This window comes from Lichenostomus cassidix, chromosome 5 (assembly GCF_008360975.1).
Source record: "Lichenostomus cassidix isolate B80296 chromosome 5, HeHo_3.0, whole genome shotgun sequence".
NCBI lineage: Eukaryota > Metazoa > Chordata > Aves > Passeriformes > Meliphagidae > Lichenostomus > Lichenostomus cassidix.
This window is the reverse complement of record NC_139486.1, coordinates 17,538,127-17,564,260: the sequence shown is the minus strand read 5'-3', so window position 1 is coordinate 17,564,260 and position 26,134 is coordinate 17,538,127. Positions and strand designations below refer to the sequence as shown.

Below are 26,134 nucleotides of genomic sequence, written 5' to 3'. Positions count from 1 at the left end.
AAATTCATCTCTCATGATAAATCACTCATGGTCATTGCTGCAATACACTCTAAGCATTACAGTTACTTAATACAAGCAAATTATTAGAGATTTTTTATCCTGTGCTTCTTGTTACAGTAGCACAACATCAGGATGTTGTGCTACTGTAACAAGATAAAACCTGGTAAATGAAGTATCAAGACAAGCTTAACAAATTCTACTTTGTCTACTGCAATACCAAAACATCTGCCCATTACAATGTTAATTAAGGGTCAGACAGGTAACTTAGACAGGGGAATAAAAGGGCGCTTAAATCTAAAAGCTTAAAGCAATTTACCAATCAGTTTAATTTTGGGGTTCCTCTTTTTAGCTTCTTTCATCAGCCACCATTCATAGCCCCGGAAGTAGTTCTCATCATTTTCATAGTGCATATGGGAGGGTTCAGTGCCATCTAGGAAGGAAAGAGACAGGAAAGTCACAATTATCTTCTGTGTCATAAGCTGTTACACATCATAAACTTTGCTGTATTGCTCATTGCCACAGTATGCAAACACATATCTCCAACATGGTTCACAAGCTCTTTGGTATGTACTTCAAAGCAAAAGGAATAGTGGGAAGTAAATGCAAGACTTGCCACCCATCGTTCTAGCATACTAACACAAATTTAGTATTTTTAAGAGTCTTTGCCTGATTTTTAACATCACATGTGGTGACCTATTAGGTATTTTCTATCCCTATCTATGATAACACCAAATCTGTATTCACTATTGTCTCATATCTTAACAACCACTAGGAAAGTTACAGCATTAAGATTAGGAGGGGAAAAAAAGTAATCACACAAGCAAGATATCTCTAAACCAAAAAACAAACAAAAGAAGGTTATAGTTTGTTTCTTCTGTACAAGGCAAGTCCAGGGAGAGAAAAGAAAGGAACTACTGTGAAGTTTTTCAATTATAGGAAAGAAGTTGGGTTTTTTTTTTATTTTTACAGTAAAATATCTAGTTTGTAACTTTCACAGTATTCTGTGACTGCGGGAAACTTTTTGGAATTGAATGCTATGTACTGAATTTCCTCAGGCAAAGGTAAACAAACCAGAAATGTGCAGAAGAATCAGTGTTGCATGGGAAGTCATTACACAAAAGTCAAGCAATAACTTGTGTACATGACAGCAACCATTATGCAACTTATGTTAAATTATACGCAGAGACCTCTTCTAATGAGACTTTGTCTTAAATGAAGCCTGCTTCTCAGCCTTTGGTCACAACCAGTTACTAGTTTCTCCTGTATGTAAATGTAGTAGGCAGGCTAGGCAAATTACATCGACATTTTCATTTGCAATTCTTCCCAGGCAGAAAAAAAATACTGCCTACTGCCAGCCAATGCCACTCCAGTGAAATGTAGCAGCTAATTAAACCAAAGAAATGTAACTGCTTCTGATCAAATGTCTTTGCATTTCATGCTTTTAAGACACAAACTACCTAGTATTGCAAAACTGGTCTTTGAGAAAGGCTCTGCAACTCAGAAACCTGCTACAAGGGGGGGAAAAAAGAACTCATTTGCTCATATGATAGTGAGAACTGCTTAAAGAATGCTGATGTAAATCTCCCTTCTACAAGTTAGCAGCCATTATGGTTTATTGCAACTCAGTTCAGCTATCTCCATGCCTCAGCTCCATGTGGAGCACATGTTACTTATAGTATCACTGAAACGAGAAGTTAAATGCTGCTCATGCAAAATCCATACCTGTTGACTGTGCATCACCTCCAATCTCTACCTTGAGAATATGTAAAGAAGCACCAAAATTTGGCTAGAGAAAAGAGACAGAAAAACAGACAGAATCCATCTATTAACATGGACAATGAAATAAGTGTACAATTTTGAGCATGCTAAAAATGCAGCAGTTTTACTTTTTCAAATACCCATTATAGATGTAAGATTATATAAATTTCTGCTTTTCAAAAGGAAATCAAGGAGGATCAATGGTACACTGATCTTTAAACAGCTTCATTGACTCTTGCACCATTAACGACACTTCTGCACAACTGTGCAGATTTTAAATAGGTTATGCTAAAGATAATACTAATGCACTATTAAAGCAGAACACAGGATACATGAGGAGCACAGCAGTATTTTGATGTTATAAAAAGTCAAATTTGTTTTCTTTTAAAATCAAATTATTGAAGTCAGTATTTCTGTAAATAATTTATTGTTTGTTGTAAAGGGTTACACTGTTTATGAAAGAGCATACATCCAGGTCAGAAATCATCTGGTAACTATAAGCATATAGGCAAGAGAGTAAAAACTCCACCACATTAGAAAACAATCGGTTAGTCCACTATCCCACCCTCCTGGCATCTGACTGGTGGAGCCAAATATAAAATGCAAGCTCAGAGAGATGATTCTACTCCTGGTATGTTCTTCCAGCCATTAGTGGCTTAATAGTTGCTCAAGCCAGAAGTTACAATTAATCTCTATTTTAATAACCACTAATAAGCTGGCCTCCTCCATGGAATTACCCAAGCATACTTTTGGTATCTAAAAAAAATGTTTTAAGACATAAGAATGCAATTTGATTTTAAAAAAATGCTGCATAGATGACATGTCTTTTGGCTTACAAGTTTTTGTTTGCCTTTAACAGCAAAGCAAACATTTCCAATTTACCATTTCTCATTTTGACTTTTTTTAGTTTAAACTTCTAACACATTTGTTCTCCCATTCCAATCATGAAAGTCAACTGACACTAAAAAACAAGGAATATGAGGCAAACTGTCATATTTCCTAGATATGACAGTCTAAGAGGTTTTGGTAAAAGGGCACATCAAAAATTCTTTGAAAATCATGATCCCTCAGCTAGATTTTCTTTCATCAAATGCCTATTCAGAGCACTTGTATTAGTAACACACAGCTTTAGTCTCAGAAAAAGCATCAGGTTTGGTTCCCCAGCCACACATTATGCCCTACTCTAATGTTGAAAATTAATTCTTTAAACTGCATGGTAAATTATTCCCCTCCAGCCATCTGGATTGCATTACTTGAAAGTAACATGACATCCTCTTCCAGCAGAGTAATTTACAGTGCCAAAAGCAAAACAAGTTATTAATGTCCAGTGCAATAATCTTACCATATATTAGGTTGGGTAACTCCATGGGTTACAGTTGCTAACTAACACAGCTTACACACCAATGACATTCCTCCACCTTCTAGAGTCATTGCAGCTGTACTTGCCACTAATTTGGAATAGATGTGTTGTTAAAATCCTGCAGTCCACACAGTCATTTTTATGTTTTGCTAATCTATCTGTACTCCAAAAAATCAAAACTATCTCTAAGACCCACTAAGTTCAATCAGTATGAACAGCTAACCATTTTAACCACAGAAATTACTTCTTATTTAGCCCACATGGATAATCAAATATATGGTTAAATACAGTTTTGAAAACATATTTTCAAAACTTACTGTGAAAGCATAAAAAGGAATTTTCATAACAATATGAAGAAATGGTCTCCTGAACAAAATCTTGGTTGTCAAAAACAACAGCTAAAATTTAAGATTCTAATAACAATCAACATTAATGTAGACACTTTACAAGCTGGGATTTTGTCTAATTTCAAGTAGCATTGAATATACTATAGGAGTTCCAACGTTACACAATAAGAAACTCTGTATGAAATTAAACATTATTGTAGCAGTGAAGCCAATTTTACCTTGAACAGGTAATCTAAAATCTGGGAGCGATAAGGTTCTGGGTAGTTCACCAAGAGTCTAGATGTGGCCTAAAATGGAAAGAAAACATAAAAATATGAAAACACAACTTTCAAACGCTTAAATACATCCCAGCTTTTCAGTCTGGGGCTTGCACATAGCTAATAAAAATACAGAAATAGTTACAGCACCAGAAACTCAGCTAAGCCCCTAAACTCGTTTCTAAACCTTCAGCTGTGCATTTATGGTTTCACGGGTTGCAACTGCCTTGTACTCCAGCTACCTGCAATTTACTGCAAACAGAGTCCAGAGAACAGAGAAACAAAGAGATCACACGGCTTTATGACAAGCAAAACGCAGCTCCCTCCCAGCAACACTTCTGCTCTACTCAACTCTCCCTGCTTTGGCTCGCATTATGCCAGAGGCAAGGGGAGCTCACGGGGCACACAGGCAGGAGGACAAGGAAAGCATCTCAGCAGGTCAGAGAGCGGGTAAAATCTCCGGCAATCTCACGGCTCTGCTGCCTGGACCACACGATGCGCGGCTGTGGCTTGTCCAGCATAAAACGAGAATGCTCGTCCAGCACCAAACGCAGGGACTATTCAGACCCTCTACATAAAAACCCACCCTGGCTGAGCTCTCCTCCCCCGGCACCCAGGACATGGCTGGCCCTGGGCACCCCGAAAAGCCCCCGTGCAGGTGACCGGAGGGCTGGGCACAGCGGAGCCCGGCTCCATCTCCCCCTGCAGCCGGACCACTGCCCGCAGCGCTCCCCTCAGCGCCCGCAGCCTGCCCCGCCGAGCCCCGCTCACCCAGTGTGTGTGTGTGTCCCCACAGCCCCCCGGGCTCCTCCCGGCGACACCCCCGGCCCAGGCCCCGCCGAAGCCACCACACGCTCCCACTGACGGGGTGCCCAGCCCAGGTGTCCCTCGCCGCGCCGAGGAGGGCATCAGCACCGCAGCCCCGTAGGCGCCGCTCACCCCGCCGCCGCTGACAGCCCCGATCCCGTCGAACTCCCTGCCCAGCCCGTCGGCATCGTCCAGCACGTAGGTGGTCGCGACGAGCGGAGCGGCACCGACCCTGGGGGGCCCCGGGCCGCAGCTGCAGCCCAGCAGGATCGCGCCCCAGAGCAGAGCCGCGCAGCCCATCCCCGTCACGGTCCCGATCCAGCTCCGCTCCCGCCGCGTCCGGCTGCCGCCCCGTCCCTGCAGCGACTCCGCACTGCCCGGCAACGCGCCGCACGTGACCGCGCCGCCGCCGGCCCCGGGGCGGGGCAGCAGCGCCCGGCGCCGCCATCTTACTCAAGGGAAAGGAGGGGGCAGGAAGGTTTCTCAGCCTGTAAGGGCAGCCCCGCCCCGGATGAAGTCAGCGGCTGCCATGTTGAGAAAGGGCAAGGCGAGTTCCGGCTGGTGAGGCGCGTGCCGACATGCTGGAGTCGGGCACTGAGCTACGAGTGAAGCTATTGCGGAGCCATGCTGGGTGTGGGCAAGCCGCATGGCTGTGAGGCGCGGCGGGGTTGGTGCGGGAGCGCGCCGGGACTGGCGTTCGGTGCAGCGTGAGCGGCCGCGCGTAGCGGAGAAGTCAAGCCGACCCTCTTTTTCGGGGCCTGAGACTCTCCTTTTCGGGGCCTCTGGCGAGGCACGGTGCTTTGTCCCGGGCGAGGAATGGCGTTTCCTCGTGAGTCTGTCATTCCCAGGCCCTGGCCAGCGCCTCGCAGCCAGTTTCCTGGTTTTGCCCCGCTCTCTTCCCTTGAGGAGTCGGCACAAAGCGGCCCTGTGAAGGAGCACGTTCCTGCGCGCCGTGAGAAAGAGCTTTGATCGCCGCAGGGCCAGAGGCAGAGGCAGGGAGCGGCCCTGCCCCGCGCCAGCCCTGCCCCGCAGAGCTGCCGGCAGCCCCGCGCCCTGCCCGGGGAATCCCGCTTGGCCCGGCTAGATCCGCAGCTGCGTCAGCAGCCCCCAGAGAGGGATGCTGAAAGCGGGGTTTAAATTGTGATGGGCTGAACGAGCCTGTTTACGCCTTCAGGGGTGCGCTGTAGGGCAGCCGCATCAAAATGTGAGCAGCCGAGGTGGTGCTGTGCTGCTCGCCAGAAATTACCGTGAGGATTGCCGGGGTGTTCCCTCGGACTCCAGCTCATGCAAGCATTTGGTTCGAAGGAAAAGTAACCAGGAGACCGACAAGCAGCTTGATTATCCTATAAAAATTCATAATGGGGAACTGTCCTGTCTGTTGACTTCAGTATTTAATAGAGAAGATGTTTCCTGTGCCTAAAGGAGGAACGAGGCAGCAGGAGATGCAGCAGCTGATGTCCTGCGTTTTGTAAGAGCTCTGAAAAAGCCCAGGTTTTGCACGTTTCTATCCACAAAGAATGCTGTTATTCGAGCCTCTGCTACTCTTGTCATTGAGGGATCTAATGGCTCGGTGATGACATTACCTGACTGACGTTTCCTGTTTATTTCTTTTTAAATAGCAATACCAAGCACTCACAAAACATTTTGCACTTTACAGCAATATCAAGCATTAACTAATGAACCTGCTCACACCCAAATGAGCTAAATGATACCATTATTACATGGAGAAGGACAGAGTGACTTCCTCAGGGCTAAAGTGAGTCAGTGCCAGAGGTAGCACTATGCCTGTGGTGCTATTTCACATTCATTCCAGCAGACTACAGCTTTGCACACCTGGAAAGTTTGAAAAACGATCATGATTTATTAATTGGTTAATTTTGATAGTTTCATTGATTAATACATCAATTTATTCCATGGAAAGGGTTTCAGCTGTGAAATTCCATCTCTTACTCACTCATAAGATCCTAAAACTGTCAGTTTTTAATACTCATATTTGCATCCTTTGATGCAAATATGTGTGAGAAAAACATTCTCACAGTCTGTTTCAGTGGTAGGAAAAGGATATTTTAGTGTGACTCTGTAAACTTTTGTTCTGCAATAAGAGTCTTGACCTGGTGTTGAACTTTTTTTCTTTACGTCTTTGTTCGTGGATCCTTTGTATGCCCAAATTTAGCCAATAAACTTACTGAGGACTTACTCATTGCTTCTTTTCTTGATAAGATCGTTTTCTACTGTAAATGCTTTTCTATTTCAGTTCTTTCTTTTTTTTTTTAATTGATAGTACATTAATTGCAGCAAACACTAAGAACACTTGTTCGGAGATGACTGATCTGGGATACTGTGTATGTCCAGATCTCAAAAAAAAAAAAGGAAAATAGTGTTGCTTATATGAGAAATTAAATTGTTGCATATGGACACAGTTAAGAATTTATTTTTACGTATAGCATTTCTCTGAGAATGCTTAAAAAGCATTGTTTCCTCTCTTGCTTCCATTAATGTTTCGATTCTCCCATCAATTATCACTGCAAAAAACTGTAGAAATATTTCAACTATGTTTCTCTGTTCCAATAATGATAACTGTTTTTTCTTCAGCAAATTATAGGAATACTCAACAAAACAGCAGAACCAGCGCACTGGACACTGTTCTTAGTAGGTATTCTTGTTAGGAAAAGGCATATGGAAAGTGATGAAACAGGTCTTTGTCTAATGAATTTTCTCTCAATAAAAATGAGGGTGTGACTGAAACTTATTTTAGAGATTTATCTAATCAAGCAGTCTTCCTTTCACCAAACTGGAAGGGGCTATTATAGCAGTTTGAGAATGGCCACAGGTATTTGATAATTTAGGCTTCATGTAACAATCAGGTAAGTAAAAAACTGTGGATGAAAAAGTCAGGCTCTGCCTGAAAAAAAAAAAAAGGAACCAAATCTCTGCATCCAGTGGTTAAATATTTTAGAAGTGCTTGGCATTCTCAAGGAAGCCAATAGGCCCCTGTTTTAGAACTATTCAATTTGTTCTCTTTCATTTCTCCTTAGCATCTGAATCATCAGATTCAGTTTTTGTATTACTCAACAGATGGGCATTTCAAGTGAAATTGTACCCACTTTCTTAAAGCAGAATTTCATTGTTCCAAACAATATTTAAGAAAAAAATACACGCAATAGATTATTCTGATCACAGAGGTGAAAGAACTCTGCTCATGTAACAACTTTCCACCTGTCTAATTGAATATAATTATCTGTGAAAAGAATCACTCCTATGAAAACTGCATCCAACCTCAGACTGAGTTCATGTAAAAATATGTAAGTATGTAACCTCTTACAGTGCATAAAATGCTGTTATCCTTTGTTAACTAGAACTATTCACAAACGTCTCATAAATTCTGAAAATACTTAATTCTTTTTCCACAAACTCCTAAAGTCATTGTGATCAATTTTTGAGCTCTTCTTAGGTGGATTCTTATTTGATTCCATGATAAATTTGTACAGAAAAGCAAGTGAGGTTCTTCAGTCAAAACAAAGGGATGCTATATTTTGAACATATTCAAGTAAACACAAATAAAAAACGGTGTTTTATTTCTGTGGATTGGTTTCTCTGCAGAATGTAATGTGTCCTAGATAAGGGGTGTAAAATATACTGCACTCATATAATTGGGCAATTTTTTCAATTAAACTTTTACAAACTCTCTAAAAGTAGTCCTAGATCTACCAAGGTTGGTACCATCCTTTGTTCCTACTTCTTTGTAATTATGTTGTCTTTTTTCTTATTGATTATCTTAGAGTAACAAAAAATTGGGGAGAAAAAAAGAAAAAAAAAAAAAAAAGGAAGCAAAACCAAGAGATGTGTGAACTGCTGCCTGTTTATCTAAGAGCAGCTTCCTGTCTCTGTATCTGCTCAAGCATAAGCTGACACTTTCCTCAGCAGCAGACCCAGTTTATGCTGCCGATGGCATAACAGGGAAATCTCTGCCCAGGGACATGTGGCTGCCAAGGTGAGTGCTCGGGATGCAGGGAGTCAGGTACACAACTACATTCTGGGACAGCTTTCAACCTGGATCTCCCTTAATGGGATGCTGACATCATACAACAGGAAGAAGGGACACAAAAAGGGGCTGGAAAAGGTTGCTTTGGGAGAACGATAACTTCAATCCCAGCACAACCAAAACACGAGGCTAAGGCAAATGACATCAAAAGATTAGATTAGGAAATACGTGTCTAGGATTAGGAAAGGAAGCTTGATTTGTTTTTTGTTGTAAGGGCATTGCCATCCTCACAATACTGTTGATTACGAAAGGGGGGGAAGAATGGAGGACTGTATATGGGGGTGAGTTTTCAACATTCTGAGCTGTCCTATCACTGCAAAAAGTGTCTCAGGTATCACAGGGGGTTCCAGTAACTCTTCTGTTATCATTCTTCAGTATTGTAAGACACTAACAAGATACCCAGTGCTATTTATATGAATATACACAATCCTTAAAACTTTGAAGAAAAATAAGCTTTGGTAAAAGTAGCTTCTTAAAATGGCAAGTATCATATATATGAAAATATTTTGTATGTCTTTCTGTATGCTTAGAGGAAAACATGATGCACATAATGCTATAGTAAAATAATAGTTGCCTGCATGGCCTACATCCTTAAATACATGGTGGGGTTTTTTTCCTATTTGCTTCCATACACAGAATGTTTATGCTCAGTGAAACAGTCCGTAAAGTATATCTCAAAGTTAAAAAGGCTGAGTTCTTTTAGACCTGTTTGACTCCCTATAGAATCTCATGGAGACCTATGGGTGACATTTAATGTTGCATGTGGAAAAATGCTGTTAATTTTAGCCAAAAACATCTGTGTTACTAAAAGGCGTATTTCAGCTCTCCTAAACTGCTAAGTTTATCAGAATTGAGTTTTGAGATCTGCTCATTAGGTGAAAAGAATCAGCTATGGAACATCCTTTGTACTCGAGGAAATCAATTTGGCAATAGAAGTTATTTTGAGAACACAAAGCAATCTACTTCGTTTAAATTGTTGTAAGAGAAAAAAGAAAACCATCTCTTTCCATCTTATGATTGATATACAGTATCACCAGTACAGCAGCTACTACACCAGCTCACACAGCTTTGTTCCTTTCTTCCCTTACAAACTTGTTACAGATAAAAATTTGGAATGTCCTTTTGTATTTGTGCTTATGAAAGTTTATACTTTGTGACTTTCAAAATGTAGTAAGTGGAAAGACCACATGAAGCTGAAGAAGATGCTTTAGAAATGCATTGATACAGTATATAATGACTACTTTTCTCTAGAAACTCTCACAAGATTCCTTTACAGGCTTGTTTGCATACATTACTTGAAGCATAACATTTGCTATTCTGTTGCTTTAAATTTTATGTCTTACTGACTCTTCAGAATTCGTGTACACTGTGTTTTCTGTAGCAAAATCACAAAGGCAGGAGCTATGATAATAAGTGAATAATGTGTCTAAAAGAAAAAATTACCATTAAGAACTTTTTTTTTAAACATCTGATACTGAAGTCTATAAAATAAGTCACAAGTTTATGGAAATAGTCACAGTAAGTTTGGACCATGAAAGTCAGACCATTAGACTATATTATTAAACTAAAATTCCTTGATAGTTAAAAAAAAAAAAACAACCAACCAATCATTGGAGAAAATCATCAAATATTGTTTTTTAGGATACCTGTAAGCCAATACCATCCTCCTAGGAAAAACTAGCAGGTGCACTCAGCAGCTGAGAGAAAACCTGGGAATGCTTCAGATCATGCATTCAGGTAAGAAAAATCATCTTGCATTACAAAGTCCTAATTACCAGAAAAACAGCTAAGCAAGAATATGATATGGACTACTTCCTCTGAAATAAGGCCCCAAGCAATTTGTGTGAAATGGGTTGTAATCAGGGCAAAGCAATTCTTTCTGCTCTTATATTTCTGTGCAAGAAACTGCAGCATGCATTGTGGTAAGTTTCATTTACTGACTCTTTGACACACTTAAGTATAGGTCATCAATACATGCCAGAATGACACACTTCTCGTTATTACCATCACTGAAATCATGTCCTCATATAAGTACCATCAGTGTGTCATCAAATTTTGGACATGGATTACCTGGGGAATGTTACACAGCCTCCAGGGCTGTGTTCATAGGAGCTAACGAACATACTGGTTAAGAAGGGAAAAATGCAATGGGGTACTGTGACCTGTGAACATGAAGGACAGAGAAAACTTTTCTGAGGCAACAAATTTCATGTGGTCTCAACTCACCTCTTTGAATTTCGTCTTTAGTATCCCAGCCTGCCATTAGCCAATTACACCTTCAGATATTAGTTCCTTAAGGCAGATGACAGAAGAGCAAAGTAAAGTCTTGCCCCAAAGAACATGTGGTTTATTCAGACAAATGCAATATGAGAACAAGTGTTTTACCTTATGATCAGTGAAATCAACAGAGCAAGGCTCTTAGAAACAGTGAGCTAAAATGAGAAAGCTGAAGAAAAACAGGTGGTATAAGGAAATTGGCTTCTTGATCTGTGAGTAGATATGAAATAAGCTGTTGTTAGTAACACAAGACAAGTTGGGAGCTTGTAAGGATGGTGAGTCTGTACTACAAGAAGTTAACAAAAGAGAAAGAGTTTATGGGGGAGGGAGAAGGAATTCCAGTTCCTCAGTCATGAGACTCGTAAACATTCTCATAGACTTGCTGCATTACACACATGCTTCTGAAAGGGCATGTTTCCCTCTTAGACATGAAGAGACCTGTCATAGGAAAAGAGATGCTAAAATGTGATTAGGAGAAGAGGTAGGTGTTTTATCTTTGGTTCATCTGGTCTGTCTGCATACATTCGATTTCTTTTTGGTGAGAAGTGGTTCAAAAAACTCTGGGATCCAATTTCTAGAGCTAGATTTTTATTTTGTGATACTTACCTAAAATGCCCTATTTATCGTGTGGTTTTATGAAACCAAGCTGAAATGCAGACATCTTATATTTGTCTTAAATATAGACACTGCAATTTTTTAAACTAGTCATCATGCAGGTAAAGTTCCTCAACGGACCAAACTGGCAAGTCCTTGTCAAGAATATTCCTTGGCTTTCAAGCTGGTGAATGAGTTTAGTTCTAGCTGATAAATTAGGAAACTTGATCAAATAAAGCAGTGGCAAGTAAAATTGAATATATGCTTTCCTGGCTGGTTTTTATGAAAGGGTTTTTTTATGGACAAGAGATCTATATAATAACCTCTCAGCACAGGCAATAAACGTGTTTGGGGTTTTCTGATAAACCCACAAATGCATCATACCCATAAAAGGCTGAATTTTCTTACCACATGGGAAAGTTTCTGCACACAAGTTGTATTCCGTTGGAGTTCTCTCCCATGTGGGGACAGCTGTAGACATCCTGTCTTGTAACCTACTTATTCTTCAGCCTTTTCACCTTCTCTGCTGCAGTCCAGGCTCAAAGCACAGATGAGTTATCACATACATACATATGTGTATATATATATATCATATATATGGCAGTCTCTGTAGCAGTTAGTATATTTGGCAATATAAATGGACTGCAACCAATATTTTCCATTCTCATATTTCCTGAACGTAACAATTGGGTCTTCAAAGAAGGGAACTGCTGGGTGTCAGAGCTGTGATACAGTCAGTGAGTACCAGCTGTCTCACAACTACGGTTGCACACCCTTTCTTATTGAAAGGTCAGCTCTTCTACATGCTTCAAAGGCTCACACACACACCTCCTCCAGTCTCACTGCTTTAGTCAGGGCTGAAGCTGTTGATAACCACAGTCATGGAAGTGACTCAGAAAAGTTTAATTGCTAATGGCTCTATAAGCTCATGAATCACAGCTGCAATTTTTAGAGGGAAGAAGTGTAAATGAAGAATTGTACTCAGAGTCTCCACCTCATACATTCAAAGGGACACCCAACAGATTCTCATGTGCATGCAGGAACTCAATAGCCTGCCAGGTTTCACATGAGGGTTTCGGGTACATGCAGCATGCCTTGCTTGAACAGCACAGTTGATGGCAAGTTCTTTTCTTGTGGGAACTTGTGGGATACAAAAAGGAGGAGAGAGGAAGCAGGGATGTGTGAGAATGCAAACAAGACAAAAGAGTGATTTGCAATGGGGAAACCAGACACACATTATCCTCTTCTGAGTAGATCCCAACATCCTGCCATACCTGAATCCCTGTATTTCTGTCCTTGTCTCTCCATTGCCTTAGAGGGGAGGAGGTTATTTGGGATAAGAAATCTTCCATATTCATATTCCCAAAACCATGCTGATCAGAATAATAGAAAGGGTATATAAAATATAGAAATAATTTATTTGTGGTCCACTTTCTGATCTCCTTTTACTCTCCCACAAGAGAGACCCAGGATTGCAGGACATCATCCCACCCCCAGAAGTGTCTTAACTACTCATCCTGCTTCTGCTGTAGAAGCTTGCATCTAGCTGACCTTGACTATCATAGATTTTGGGTTCCTCTTCCTATGCATTCCTAACTCCAGGAGTGTTTATATCCTCTGATCTCCTACAAACACAGTTTCTTTCTTCTAAAAAAAAAAAAAAGACACACCAAGAATCCCATAAAAACAAACAGAAATGTTATACCTGACATTTTTCCTTTTTGGTAACAGAAGGCTGGAAACTTTTCAACCAAGTCCTGAAGAACTGACAGATGACAACCCATCAGACTACACAGGGGTTTTTATTGCACCCAGGCTGGAATTATCTCAAGGATACTACTGGAGTGGACAATGAACAACAACACTGCTGAGTGCCATGATGATCACACCCTGGATAAATATTTGTTTCCATTTGTATACAGCATTGTGATGATGATCAGTATTCCCATCAACTGCATATCCCTCTATGCATCTTGCATTCAGGTGAGGAAAAGGAATGAGTTAGCAGTCTACATCTTTAGCCTGTCCCTGGCTGACCTTTTGTACTCTTTGATTCTGCCTCTGTGGATTGATTATGCCTGGCATGGAGACGACTGGAGGCTCTCTGCCTCACTTTGTCAGATTTTTGCCTTCCTTACATATATGAATTTCTACACCAGCACTGCCTTCCTTACTTGCATCTCAGTTGACAGGTACCTGGCATTAGTTCACCCCTTGAAGCTCCAGTACTTGCGCACAAGAAGATTTTCATTGATTGTCAGCATATTTGTTTGGCTTCTGGAAAGCATCTTTAATTCAGTCATTTTGATGTACAAAGAAGTATTCAATGATCCTTGCAATTTTACTAATCATACATTATGCTATGATAATTACCCCCTGGAAAGGTGGCAGGCGAACATAAATTTATTCCGGATATGCTCAGGGTACTTGGTCCCTTTGATAATCATCATGTTTTGCTACCATAAAATCTACCAAGTAGTGAGGTATAACCAAGCCACAGTAGATGAAGAAAAGAAAAAAGTGAGGAAGCTTATTCTGAACATCACAGTTAGTTTCATTGTTTGCTTCACTCCTTATCATGTTGTATTGCTTATTCGCAGCATCAAAGAACCTTCCAACTCTGATCCACATATTTTGTCCATGTATAAGGTTTACAGAATCACACAGGCCTTAGCAAGTTTGAATTGCATTGCAGATCCCATTCTGTACTGCTTTGTGAGTGAAACTGCACGAACAGAGATAGTGAATTTGCTCAGGTGTTGCTTGTGCCTGCGAAAGCATCAGGAAGAGCAAGTGAAAGAGCATGTTGTGTACAGTTCTGCTACAAAAAGCAGTGCAATAATCACCTACAGAACTTCCTGTGAAACACAGACTGTCAAAAATTCCTGAATGAGCACATGCAAAGGAAAATCGGATAACATAAAAGGAAAAGAAGGAAAAATTCTTCTCCAGTCTGTACCTAGGAAATGCCCCAAAAGTCACACACTGATCTAAGCAAAACCAGTAGCTGGAGCCAGTAAGAACTTACTATAGGGTCAATGAAATCTATGGAGCATCAATCCATATCTTTAAATCAGGTATGGTATATAAATCAATGGACAGTCAGGAAGGATGGCTGTGACCTGCTGACGGAATTACTGTGGATTCCCCATGGAACTGTCTCCTATTGCAGCTTGCTAGCTAGCCTGCTGCAATGTACTCAGCTGGAGGAAGGCTGAAGTCCTCTTTGTCCTGATTGTCAGAGGATCAGACAGAGGGAGTGTGGTAAATTTCTCTGTCATTTCATGGTGTAATTTATGCTGCTATGATGGTTCCTGTGTTTCATTAAAGACTCAAGTTCTTCAGCATACACCTGAGATCAGCCACTTCTTAAAATGGTTTACCTCCTTTGTACCTGCTCTTAAGCTTTTGTTTTCTTTAAAAAATGTATGTTCTAATGTATAATTGTATGTCATGCTGTTTCATTATGGTACCAGTATAGGGTTTCAGATATTTGAAGATTCATTACTTCAAGTGCCTATAAAGAATCAAATTCTAGCCACCAGTGTTTTAACTTGGATGAAACTTTGCCTGATACATGCAGGGAAGAAGAGAAGGATAGAGATGAGGTTTCATGTCTCCACAACATAAAGGGCCAGCCTTTAGTATTGCTTCTCATGACCGAAATCTTGAGCGTGGTTCCATTTTCACACAAGATTTGCATCCATTTACTTAACTGCACATGGAGCCTCAGCTAGGGGTTCCAGGGCTCTCAGTCTGCCAGTTTCAAAAAAATTAATAGCAATACTGACAAACTGTCAAAGAGCATGAATGTACCAATAAACAGTAAGAATGGAAGCAAAAGGACTCACATTTTGAAAGAGTTGACGTTAGCACAAATCAAAAATGCAGCTGTTAATTTTTTAACAGGGATAAGAAATCATGTGCATAACTTGAAGCAAGAAGGGTCAGAGTTGATATAAGGAGATTCTGAACTATGAAGAACTGACAAGCAGTGGAGCAGGTTGCACCAAGATGTTCTGTGTGCTCTGTCCTCAGCAGTTTTCAATACACAAATCAACAAAGCTTGAGCAATGTTTGCCATTGTAGCCGACCTTCCCCTTAGCAGAAGGTTGGACTTGAGATTTCCTGAGGTGCCTTCAAACCACAATTGTCCTGTGATCCTGTGGGTAGTCACTGTTCTGGCTGTTGCCTTCCTCTCTAGAAAATTACATTCCCTTCTCTTTTTTGTTCCCATTTGCTGCTTTTTTATTTGATGTGGGTTTGTGTTTCTGGTTAGGTTTGGGGGTTTTTTTCTGTAGTTCCTTCTTATATATTATGGAGGAAAAATTATGCAAGTAGCGGTGCAAGTTACTTCACCATGGATTTTTTTCCTGTGCTGACCTATGCATTTTGCAACAGAATGTGAAATTTCTGCAGTATTGGAATAAAAGCAGAACCAAACTTCACTGTAACTTCATGGAAAAAATAACTCAGTGATTCATTTTTAAATCTTTCACACGCCATAAAAGTTGGAAAGTTAATTCTATTCGGGCTTTTAATTTGAAGAATTTAAGAATTAATTTAAATAATAATGAAAACTAAAGCTAACAAACAAAACTGAGTCAAATTTATCCTCTGTGTCAGGGAGTAGTGAGAGCTGGCAGCTCCGCAAGGGGCAGTGAGCCAGGAGCTGAGGGTGACAGCCAGGCAGACTGGGCAGCATCATCACCAACATGGCATAGTCCCACAACACCACAGTGAGGCACAAGAGCAGGGCTGGCCAACTGTTCTGTGATCACCAGACAAATCTGTAGTGGCAAGGCCAGTCAGAGGTCAAGCTGGGAAGCCAAGTGAAGAAGGCAAGGCAGGGATCAGCAAGGTACAAGGCTGGACATGGCAGCACCATGTCAGCATTGGCCTCTGCACAAGCACTCAATTCCCAGGGTAGTAGAAGAGACTACAGACTCTGTTGGTAAAGGTAGGGCCCTGACCCTCTGCAAAAAACTTAATTTCCACGAAATTTGTCCCTGAAATTTTATATTCTTTAATAATCCACCAATGCTCATGAAGGTCATAGCTTGGTATATGTGGATGTTTTTCATAGCATCATTTTCTCTGGTACCTCCCTGCATTGCTGCAGATTCACTTCAAGATAAAGGGAAGCAATGACAATAGCTGACCCATAGGCTGGTACTCATTAAAAAGTTCAGGTAAGTCCACAGTCCTTATCCCTTTATGATAATAAAACATAGGTACCAAATTCCTTAGATTGTTCAGAAATGCTCTGGCTATGTCTTCAAATCACAACCCTCTGGAGAAATGAGGAGGCTTCTAGATGGAAAGACTACAGTGAACTGTACTTCAGTCATTTGTGTATTTCCCTCATTATTCTTATCCAGATAAAATTTACAGTTCTTTTCATTCTTTCTCCAAATTACTTTGTACCAGCTGGACCAAATCTACTATATAAAATTGAACATCTATATTCTTTTTAAAATTGCAGTGTTATAGGGGAGGTACTTTTCGGTATGCACTAAGGCATAGGACATTAAAAGTGTCATCCAGGTTCCAATCCATGCTGTGTATTATTGTTGTTGAATATTCCACTTAGACTTCCTGATGGTTCTGCAGGCAAAAGACAAATGCAAATCCACAGGAACTCTCTACGGAGCAATGACATTCCTTGCACAAAAGAGTTTATGAAATTCACATGTCTATTTAATGGCAAGAAGGCATGCATTCACATTCCATTTTCCTCACAGACAATGCCTACAAACAGTGTATGCTCTCAGTAATCACCATATTTCATATCTCACTTCAAATCAATATAATAAGAATATGGATAATTGAAAGGGCTGTGATGGTAATTTAATTAATATCCACAGGGGATGAAGTGTCAGTGTCAAACAATATTGCTGTCAGCTTCATAGCAGCAGGGGTGAATTTGTCTATCAATAATTCTCTTAAAACAGAATCTGTCTGCTAAAAGTCCAGCAAATATATAGCTCAGCTTCATAAATTGAGGGATTTTCAGTGAACTGTGGTGACCTAGCTGGTGGAATTTCAGACGTCATTTAATCTGGCTTTTTTCAGAATCTTAGAATCATTAAGGCTGGAAAAGAGCCTTAAGATCATCTAGTCAAACTATCAGCCACAACCTGCATCCCCACAGATCATTATTCTATTCTGATGAAGCTACACATCAGCTTCACTTTGTAAATGTCAGTGCAGCCAGTCCTGACTCACAAGGTTGTAGACTAAGAGAGAGACCTGCTTAGCCTATGGCTCTTTTTTCTTTCTTCTTTTTTCTTTTTTCTTTTTTCTTTTTTCTTTTTTCTTTTTTCTTTTTTCTTTTTTCTTTTTTCTTTTTTCTTTTTTTTTAAATGTCTAACACACCTAATTTCAGAACCACCAAAAAAATGAAAGGAAGTATGAATTTGAGTTATAAAGATAATATATTCCACTTCCTGTTTCCATTCCCAGAGAATGACGCTACTGAAATTATTCTGGTAAGTCTAGTGACAAGTCTTCAGAAATGTCACTTTTCATTAAATGCCAGTAGAGAAGGGAGCAGTGGGCCATAGTTTAGTCATGTGCCACTTTCCACACTAGCTACCAGTTTCATCAGTGTCATCATCAAGTCTAGTTCTCTATTTTCCAAGGTGGCAAAGAACCAAACTATTCATTTGGTCCCACCACCACACAGCAGAGAGAGCATGGGTAGGAATGTAGGAGTGCTTGGGACCAGCAGGACCACAGCAGCAGAAAATCAGCTTGCCCAGAACAAGGCTGCAGGGAAGGAAAGCAAAGCACAGCTCTGAGCTCAGCAGGAGCCTGGGGCAGCTGCTGCACCCACAGGCCACTGCTGCCAATTGCCAGGGCTCTCCTTCTGCCTCAGACAGCAGCTCCTGGTGGTCCCTGAGCCCTGTGAGATGGCAGCTTGCCCCTGCCCAAGGCCAACAACTGCTCTGCACCCGCAGGGTCCCCAGTGGGGCTCCTCCAAGGCAGCATCTGATAAGAGATGCTCTAGCACTGATAAGGGGAAAGACAGCCAAACACATTGTGCATGTGTTTTTCATAAAGATTTCTCTTTTATTGCTGCACCACAATGGCTGTGTTACTAAGAAATTGCTAGCCTAAGCTGACACTGGGAAGTTCTGGCTGTTCAGCTATGAATTAAAAGTTACTAAGCTAATACACCTAGATCCTTTAACATCCTATAGAGACATAAATTATGTTCTGGACTGGGACTTCAGAAAAGAGAAATGCAAAACAAAACAATATTTTTTTAAAAAAAAAGAAAAAAACCCCAAAAATCACAGCAAAAAACAAACAGAAAACATTAAGGAAAAGACTGCATCAAATGATACATAAAAAGCCTGATCCAGGTGAATTACAAAGATGCTGCACAAGGGTCAGATTCTCATCTCTGCCAACCCAGAGGCACTGTCAGCAGTGTGTCACCTACAGCCTGTATCCAGCCTCTGTAACGCAGAGTGTGTGCCTATGGCATCTCTCACTGAGTATCAGAGCACACATATCATAGCACTAATTTGGTATGGGAATGCTAAAACAGTGGGAGGTGCAAGAAAAAAGTGGGAAAATAGGTCAATCCCTTTTTTTTTCTGTTTTCAAAATTAACTTTTAATATTTTGGTGATGGGAGCACACACTCACAGCTTCTTTAAATGGAGTGTGAGAGAAATGGAAAAAATAGATGATGTCTCAAGAGCAAGGGTAGCTGTTACTTTAAATTAGTATTTTGAGAAATGTTATTGCTATAGCAACTGCTAAAAGTTCAATACAGGGATAAAATATTCTTTTCTTTATTATATTTTCCTGGTAAAGTCAAGGTCTGGATGAAAAATGGAGCTGATGACAGTTTGGGTACAAGCACACCTAGATACTGCACTAGTGCCCATATCCTTTATGGAGTTGCCAGTGGCTGAGAGGCTGGCCACGACCCAGTAATGTGTGCTTGCAGCCCAGAAAGCCAATCCTATTCTGTATCCAAAGCAGTGTGGGCAGCAGGGCCAGGGAGGGGATTCTGCCCTTGTGAGACCCCACCTGCAGTGCCATATCCAGCTCTGGGGTCCTCAGCACAGGAGGGGCATGGACCTGTTGGAGTGAGTCCAGAGGAGGTCTCCAAGATTATTAGAGACATGGAGCAGCTCTCCTGTGAGGAAAGGCTGAGAGATTTGGGTTTGTTCAGCCTGATGAAGGGGTGGCTTCAGGCTGACCTAATTGTGGCCTTCCAGTACCTGAAAGGAGCCTATGAGAAAGATATAGAGGGACTTTTTACAAGGGCATGTAGACAAAGGACGAGGGGGAAAGGTTTCAAACTGAGAGAAATTAGGTTTAGATTGGATATTGGGAAGAAATTCTTTACTGCAAGGGTGGTGAAGCACTGGAACAGGTTGCCCAAGGAAGTGGTGGATGCCCCATTCTTGGAGGTTAAAGGCCAAGCTGGATGGGGGTTGGAGCAGCCTGGTCTGGTGGAAGGTGTCCCTGCCTATGGCAGGGGTGTTTGGACCAGGTGATCTTTGAAGTCCCTTCCAACCCAAGCCACCCTAAGATTCTGTGATGATTCTTCAGATCATGTAGATGTGGAAAGTAAGCCTTTGAAATGACTTAACTGAAGTTCATTTAACATAGACAATGACTTGCACAAGCTTCTCACAAGAGATGGTCCTTATATCCCTTAATTTGTGCTATATTCCACACCAGCTGCAGCTTTATTTTGATTTCTTGTAGAATCTTGGCCTTACCTCTCATTTCTTCCTGTTTAAAAATCTTCCTTCCTTTTAACAACAGGGATACAAAGTAATGGCTGATTTTATGACCCCACATGAAGAACTACACCCAGGAACAATCTTGTTTCAAATTTCTAGCATTTTAGCACAGAGGTTTTTGCCTCTCAATCCTAGTCATATCTCACGCATATATTGAACTATTAGAATTGTCGCCTCAGTTTTCTTCATCTGATAGCTGGTACCTTCCCAGATGGCCCAACAGGTACTAAATCCAGAAAGCTACAATCTAAAGGAGAGATCCATACACTGTGTTCTCTTTCGCAGACTTAATTATACGTGTGAGGAAACACTATGAGGAAAATGTTGTTGATCCTGCAAATCAGGATATTTCTTAGGCTCACATCCTTCAATGAAATGAACTGGTGAGACTGAGGTGAGTATCCTAATTTGAGGCACCACATCTCCTGTGTCTAAGCAAGTGATCTGGTTTATGACAATTCATTTTCTTAGTTATCATTTCACCACAGGAGACCCAAGGACTCTTAAACAAAAAGGAAGGTAAAAATCATTAATTCTTAGAGTGCAAAAGGAACTCCTAACTCTGCCAAATATCTGTGAAGCAGTTCCTGAGATTCCTTGTCTTCTCAGAATGAGACCATAAACACATGGCTTCATTAACTTCTTTGGTTATCCTCATGAAGTGCAACCCAATAAATAATCCACAGTAAACCAAAGTTTCTGCTCCTCAGAATTTATTGCAGCAGGGAAAAAAATTAAAAAAAAAAAAAAAGAAATCAGCAGAAAAGGTCAAACTATTGAGGACAGCTGATGTATTCATGGTAACTCCATGCAAACAGAGGTGAGCTCTCCTTCCTGCCATGCAGAGAACAAGCACATGTCACTGTCTGGCAGCTCAGAGAATGTGAACCTAATACAGGTTCTGTGGAGCACAGCCAACCTAGGAAAAAGCTTCACACTGAGATATTGTACAGGGAAACAATGCTGCAGTCATTACAGACTTGGTATCAGAAATGTGTGAAACACAGGATGTGATTTCTTGGGCACCTGTTTTGATGTGATCTGTGTGACCCTTCCCCACCTGATAGCTGTTGGTTCACAATGCAGTTTCTCAACCCCATTGTGTATCACTGGGACCTCATAACATAACACAAGGAGTAAGATACTGCAGTGTATTGTGAAGTGTGCTGTGTATTGCCTGTGATGCCACATGTAACTTTGCATTGAATTTTGTAGCTTTGAAAATTCCCCATGCTCTATTTGAGTAGCACATTTCATCATGAAGTCTAGTGTTCACACTTAGAGGATTATTTACTTCTGTGGTAAGTAGGAAATAAATGTAGGCAGTAGCATTTCACCATTTAAAATTAGCCCTGTTTGGAGAAGAAAAAAATAAATCCTGAAGTTTTTTTTTATCCCTAGTACACTGCTGGTAGATTCAAAATTTGATTTTAGATAAACCTGACATATGAGGTTTCAGAAAGGTCTAGACATATTCATCAGCAGTAAAAACCATAATTCCATCTCTACCAAGGAAAGTCAAGAAAAATAACTTTATCTAAGGAAAAAACCCACTCATTCTTCCTGTCTCACAGTTTTTTATACTCATGATTTCTTCATAATGCTTTCATGTGGTTGTCTGAAAGTCACAGCTCCTGTATCTGGAGGTTCATGGGTATTTTCCCTTTCTCTTGTGGTTTATGTTCATAACTGCACAGTCTTTACAATGATAATTTTAAAACACTGAATGTAGGACAGGAAAAAAAGAATCTAAAATACAGTACATTCAACAGTAATTGTTTTTTTTAAAAAAATCTTAGCAGTGATTTGCTATGCATTTTTTAAACCTTAATAGTCAGTTTATTTTTTTCACTGTAGCAGGAAGCAACTTACAAATGGTGTGTCATGATAGAAACAGTAGAAAAGTGGAAACTTCAAGCATTATTTGGTAGCTGCAAAGAGGTGTGCAGATTCCAAATGCCTGTTCAATCACTCAGATCAAGCAAAAGGAACCTGCAAAATGGATTTAGCTGGAAGGCTTTTCAAAAACTTGCTAATATGGTACAAAAAGGTTTATCTTTTCTTTGTTGTGCATTCACTTCAATTCATTGCAGACACACTACAGGTAAAACCACTTCTGGCAGCTTCTTGGGGGTTTAGCCAATTATGCAGTTTGTTTATTTTTAGCAATTCATTAGAAGAAACCAGGATGAAGAACTCAGAAACTTTTTGAAGCACTACCTGTGCAGGAGGCATGACACTCAATGCAGATATTAAATCTGGGTCTCCGCTTAAGATAACTCTAAATACATTCTGAAGTCATTAAAGTAAGTACCTTAATGATTGCAGTGAGAGTTGGTAGGAATACCTGTGCTTGGATACATATTATTTTATGTAAGATCCCTGTGTTCCTGTCACTTCAGCAAATACATTTTCCATTAAATTCGTGAGGTTTTTTCTTGCAAAATATTATTTAGCACTATCACTCAAACTTAAATGCAGTGGAGTATTATTATCTCACCTGTATTTGCAAAAGGCTTGTGTAAAATGAGCGAGCTGAGGGACTATCCTCACTAGGTGGCGATTTTGGTCTGTTTAGCCAGGCTTTATGGAAAAGCATAAAACCCCCTAGTTTATATCTGTTTCTCAAACAGAAGCAAAGAAAGTTTGGGAACAGAGCTGGCCACTGCCCCCTGAGTTCCCGTGAGGCTGGGGTGAGCCACAATGGTCCTTTCAGCCTCTGCCTTGAGCTGCAGCAAACTGTCAGGCTGTCAATCAGCAGACCCAGGAGCAAAAAGCAAAAGGTCCAACAGTGAGCCACAAGAGCTTTCTGCAGTAGTACACCATCAACTCTCATTTTGCTGGTTCATTCATGTGTAGTTTAAACCTTACATTTAACAAAGCAAAAAGTTCAATGTTATGTTGCACAAGTCCATCCAATATGAAGCTTTAGGTTTCTTTTCTTCCTTTTCCTTCTGCCTCTGTTTCATTAGGTCATTGTTTTCATTCCCTTCTTTTTTTCTTTTTCCAGAGTTCATTCCTCTATACTGCTCCACCTTGGTCCATTATATGTCCTGAAGAATATTCATTAAAAAAATCTCTGCTCAATTCCTCACATCTTCATTACTAACATAAGCAATCCTGAGCTATGGCACAGTACCTGGAACTGTCATGTTGTTGGGGAAGGGAGAAAAAAGCTCACTAGGCATCAGTACTTTGGCTGGGTCAGAAAGGACATATTTACCACAATGTCAACCATAAACAGGATTCAGGAGAATTTTCTCAGAGCTTAAAAGAACTCCAGGGCCAACACCATGAGTTTCATATCAATGTCATGGCAAAATAAACTGATGTCATGCAAACCAGGTTCCTTGTTACCGCAATCTTCTGTGTTTTCCCCCCTTTTTAGTTTTTCATTTTATTTGGGCTATTTTTTTCCTTTCTATGTGGGCTATTTTTGTCCCTGTTAGTTACTTCTCTGAAGAGCTCTTTAGTATGCAAGTGAAGTAACTTAGAAAGAACAGTTTTAAAATTAAAAGTTGTTTACTAGAATAAACGTTATGTCTTTACCTTACCTTAGAATACTGTGACCATGATCTAAATTCATGTTGAATTTCAAGAAATTACTACAGCCAAATAAATCAGCTTGTTCATAAAAGAGAAGAAGAAGTAGAATCCTGATGAGCTCTACTATGATATTAATAATCATATGGGAATAAACATAGAATAACTGTAGGGTGCTATGTTGGGCAGGAATAACAACTACTTACTTAAACAAGACACTTTTTCCTCTTTCAGTGAAAGGCAGGGAAAAAAGAAAAGAATTGCCAGAGAATAAGATTGGTTTGTATTTGTTGAAATTTAAAAAAATAAAAAATTTCTTTGTTTTGCATCATCTACTGGGTGCAATTTTTTGGGCTGAGAGTCTTCCACTGGTCTTATAGACTCAGAAAAGACTGAGATGCAGTTCACAAATTCTTTTTAGGAATTCCATCACTCCAGGGAGAGTTAAGATAAAAGATATTCAATAAAATCTAGGGTACCAAATGGAACCATGTCGTAGAAATTTAGCCATGAATTGTGCTGTGGGGATACCAGTGTAAGTTAATTACACATGAGCTAAATTCTCTAGTAAAAAAACCCATTAATTCATTGAACACCTAGATAATGTTTTTCTAACATATAAGTACGAAGTCTACAGCTCCACTCTTAAAAATAAAAGTATATATTCACATGACTCCATCATCTACTGCAGTGTGTTCCCTGCTGTCTTTTCATTAGCCTAATTTCAAAAGTCTCATGTGAAGCAATTTCTATCATTAAGTTGCCTAATCTGTAATCAGCTTTCATTGTTAAGAAATGTTCTCCATATTCTCAGATATGAGTAGCAATGAGAAAAGTATGAAATATCTTTATTTGCTTTGAAATGTTATTATAGATATGTAAGCATTGCAATGAGGTGCTCAAGTAACTGTATGATTATACACATTTAAAAAGTCTCCAAGCTTTTGACCATGGAGCTTGATACAAGATACACAAAAAGCCTTTCCAGCTCCCTCAGGAGGCAGCACTTTTTTGCTTCTTTATCCTCTAAGTACAGCTTGCCAAGGAAGAAGAGGTGCAAGGACAGACAGGCTGTGGTGGCATGGACAAGTGGACAGCACTGCACACATAGCTGAAAACTTTCCCGGGGTGAATAGTGAGGACACTCACAGGAAGCTGTGGAAAGGCTTGGTGACTGCCACTTCTGAGGGTGCTTCATCTGTTGACACATCAGTGACACTGGCCACTAACCTCCTCTGCTTCCATGCTGTGTCTCCAGATATCAGATCAGAGCAGCACTTGTCTGAGCCATGACAATTTGTGCTGTGATGACAGAAGAGAATGTAGGTAGCGAAGATAAAAGATGTGTTGGCTCTACCTCTAGATCTACTGCCCGTACTGAATACTCAGGTTACAGTTTTTGTAAGGGTCTGAGAGCATCACCAGAAACACAGAATTCTCCAGAAATGGTTTGTATTCATATAGTCTGTTATCTAAGTTCTTCTCTAAAGCTTTCTTCAATTGAAGTTATCAAAGTCTTCTGAGGATAAAAAAAAATTGCATAGTGGGTTGACACTGGATGCCAGGTACTCACCAAATCCTCTTAATCACTCCCCTCTGCAGCTGGATAGGGGAGAGAAAATATAACAAAGGGTTCATGAGTTGAGATAAGGACTGGTAGAGATCACTCACCAAATACCTCAGGCATCCACCTGCTCCAGTGAGGGCTTCTCCACAGGCTGCAGCTGAATCTCTTCATCCCCATGGATCTCCATGGGCTGCAGGGCACAGCTGCCTCACCATAGTTTTCACCAGGGGCTGCAGGGGAATCTCAGCTCTGGTGCCTGGAGCACCTCCTCCCCCTCCTTCTTCATTGACCTGTGTGTCTGCAGGGCTGGTCTTCTCACATGTTCTCACCCTGCACTTCTCTGGCCACAATTACAAATGCACAGTAACATTTGGTTTTCTTCTTTTTAAGTCTGTCATCACAGAGGCTTTACCACCATTTCTAACTGGCCCAGCTTTGATCAGTGGCATGTCCATCTTTGTTGCTGCTCTGACAGACATGGAGGAAGCTTCCAGCAGCTTCTCACAGAAGCCAACCCTGTGGCCCCTCTGCTGCCAAAGCTTGGCCATGCAAACCCAATAGCACTTGGAACTCAAGTATTTCCCTTTGGCAGTACAACAAACAAGAGAAGGAGGAGACAATCATCCAGTTATAATTTCTAGTTCAGAACCCCACACATTTGTGTGTCCTCAGGCTGTTTTAATGCATCTCCTCCTTGTAGGGTTTTGTGCCTTCCATGGTGTTCCATTGCTTTAAAAATGCACACATGGTTTCATTTTATTGTCTTGTCATTCCTATTCACAGACTAAACCCATTTTCCCATTATCAGA

At 40.6% G+C, this 26,134-nt stretch overlaps 2 protein-coding genes and 1 long non-coding RNA gene across 4 annotated transcripts in view; 2 read left to right on the top strand and 1 right to left on the bottom strand.

The window, feature by feature from the left end:
• Positions 1-4,922, bottom strand: part of GALC (galactosylceramidase) — a 31,793-nt gene extending 26,871 nt beyond the window's left edge. For both annotated transcript variants that reach the window (XM_085061604.1, XM_085061603.1), the window contains exons 1-4: positions 4,662-4,922; positions 3,684-3,752; positions 1,723-1,786; positions 317-430 (exon numbers count right to left, since the gene is read on the bottom strand). In XM_085061604.1, coding sequence (XP_084917730.1) covers positions 317-430; positions 1,723-1,786; positions 3,684-3,752; positions 4,662-4,829 — 415 coding nt within the window. In that variant the 5' untranslated portion in view covers positions 4,830-4,922. The remainder of the gene's footprint in view (positions 1-316; positions 431-1,722; positions 1,787-3,683; positions 3,753-4,661) is intronic.
• A 3,172-nt stretch (positions 4,923-8,094) lies between these two features.
• On the top strand, positions 8,095-15,890 carry GPR65 (G protein-coupled receptor 65). Its single transcript, XM_085061602.1, has 3 exons — positions 8,095-8,520; positions 10,213-10,308; positions 13,174-15,890. The coding sequence occupies exon 3, from the start codon at positions 13,294-13,296 to the stop codon at positions 14,329-14,331; it is 1,038 nt and encodes a 345-aa protein (XP_084917728.1). The 5' UTR covers positions 8,095-8,520; positions 10,213-10,308; positions 13,174-13,293; the 3' UTR covers positions 14,332-15,890.
• A 618-nt stretch (positions 15,891-16,508) lies between these two features.
• On the top strand, positions 16,509-25,721 carry LOC146436071 (uncharacterized). Its single transcript, XR_014852501.1, has 3 exons — positions 16,509-16,634; positions 20,501-20,609; positions 22,073-25,721. It is a non-coding gene; the product is annotated as an uncharacterized LOC146436071 (long non-coding RNA).
• Positions 25,722-26,134: the final 413 nt, after the last annotated feature.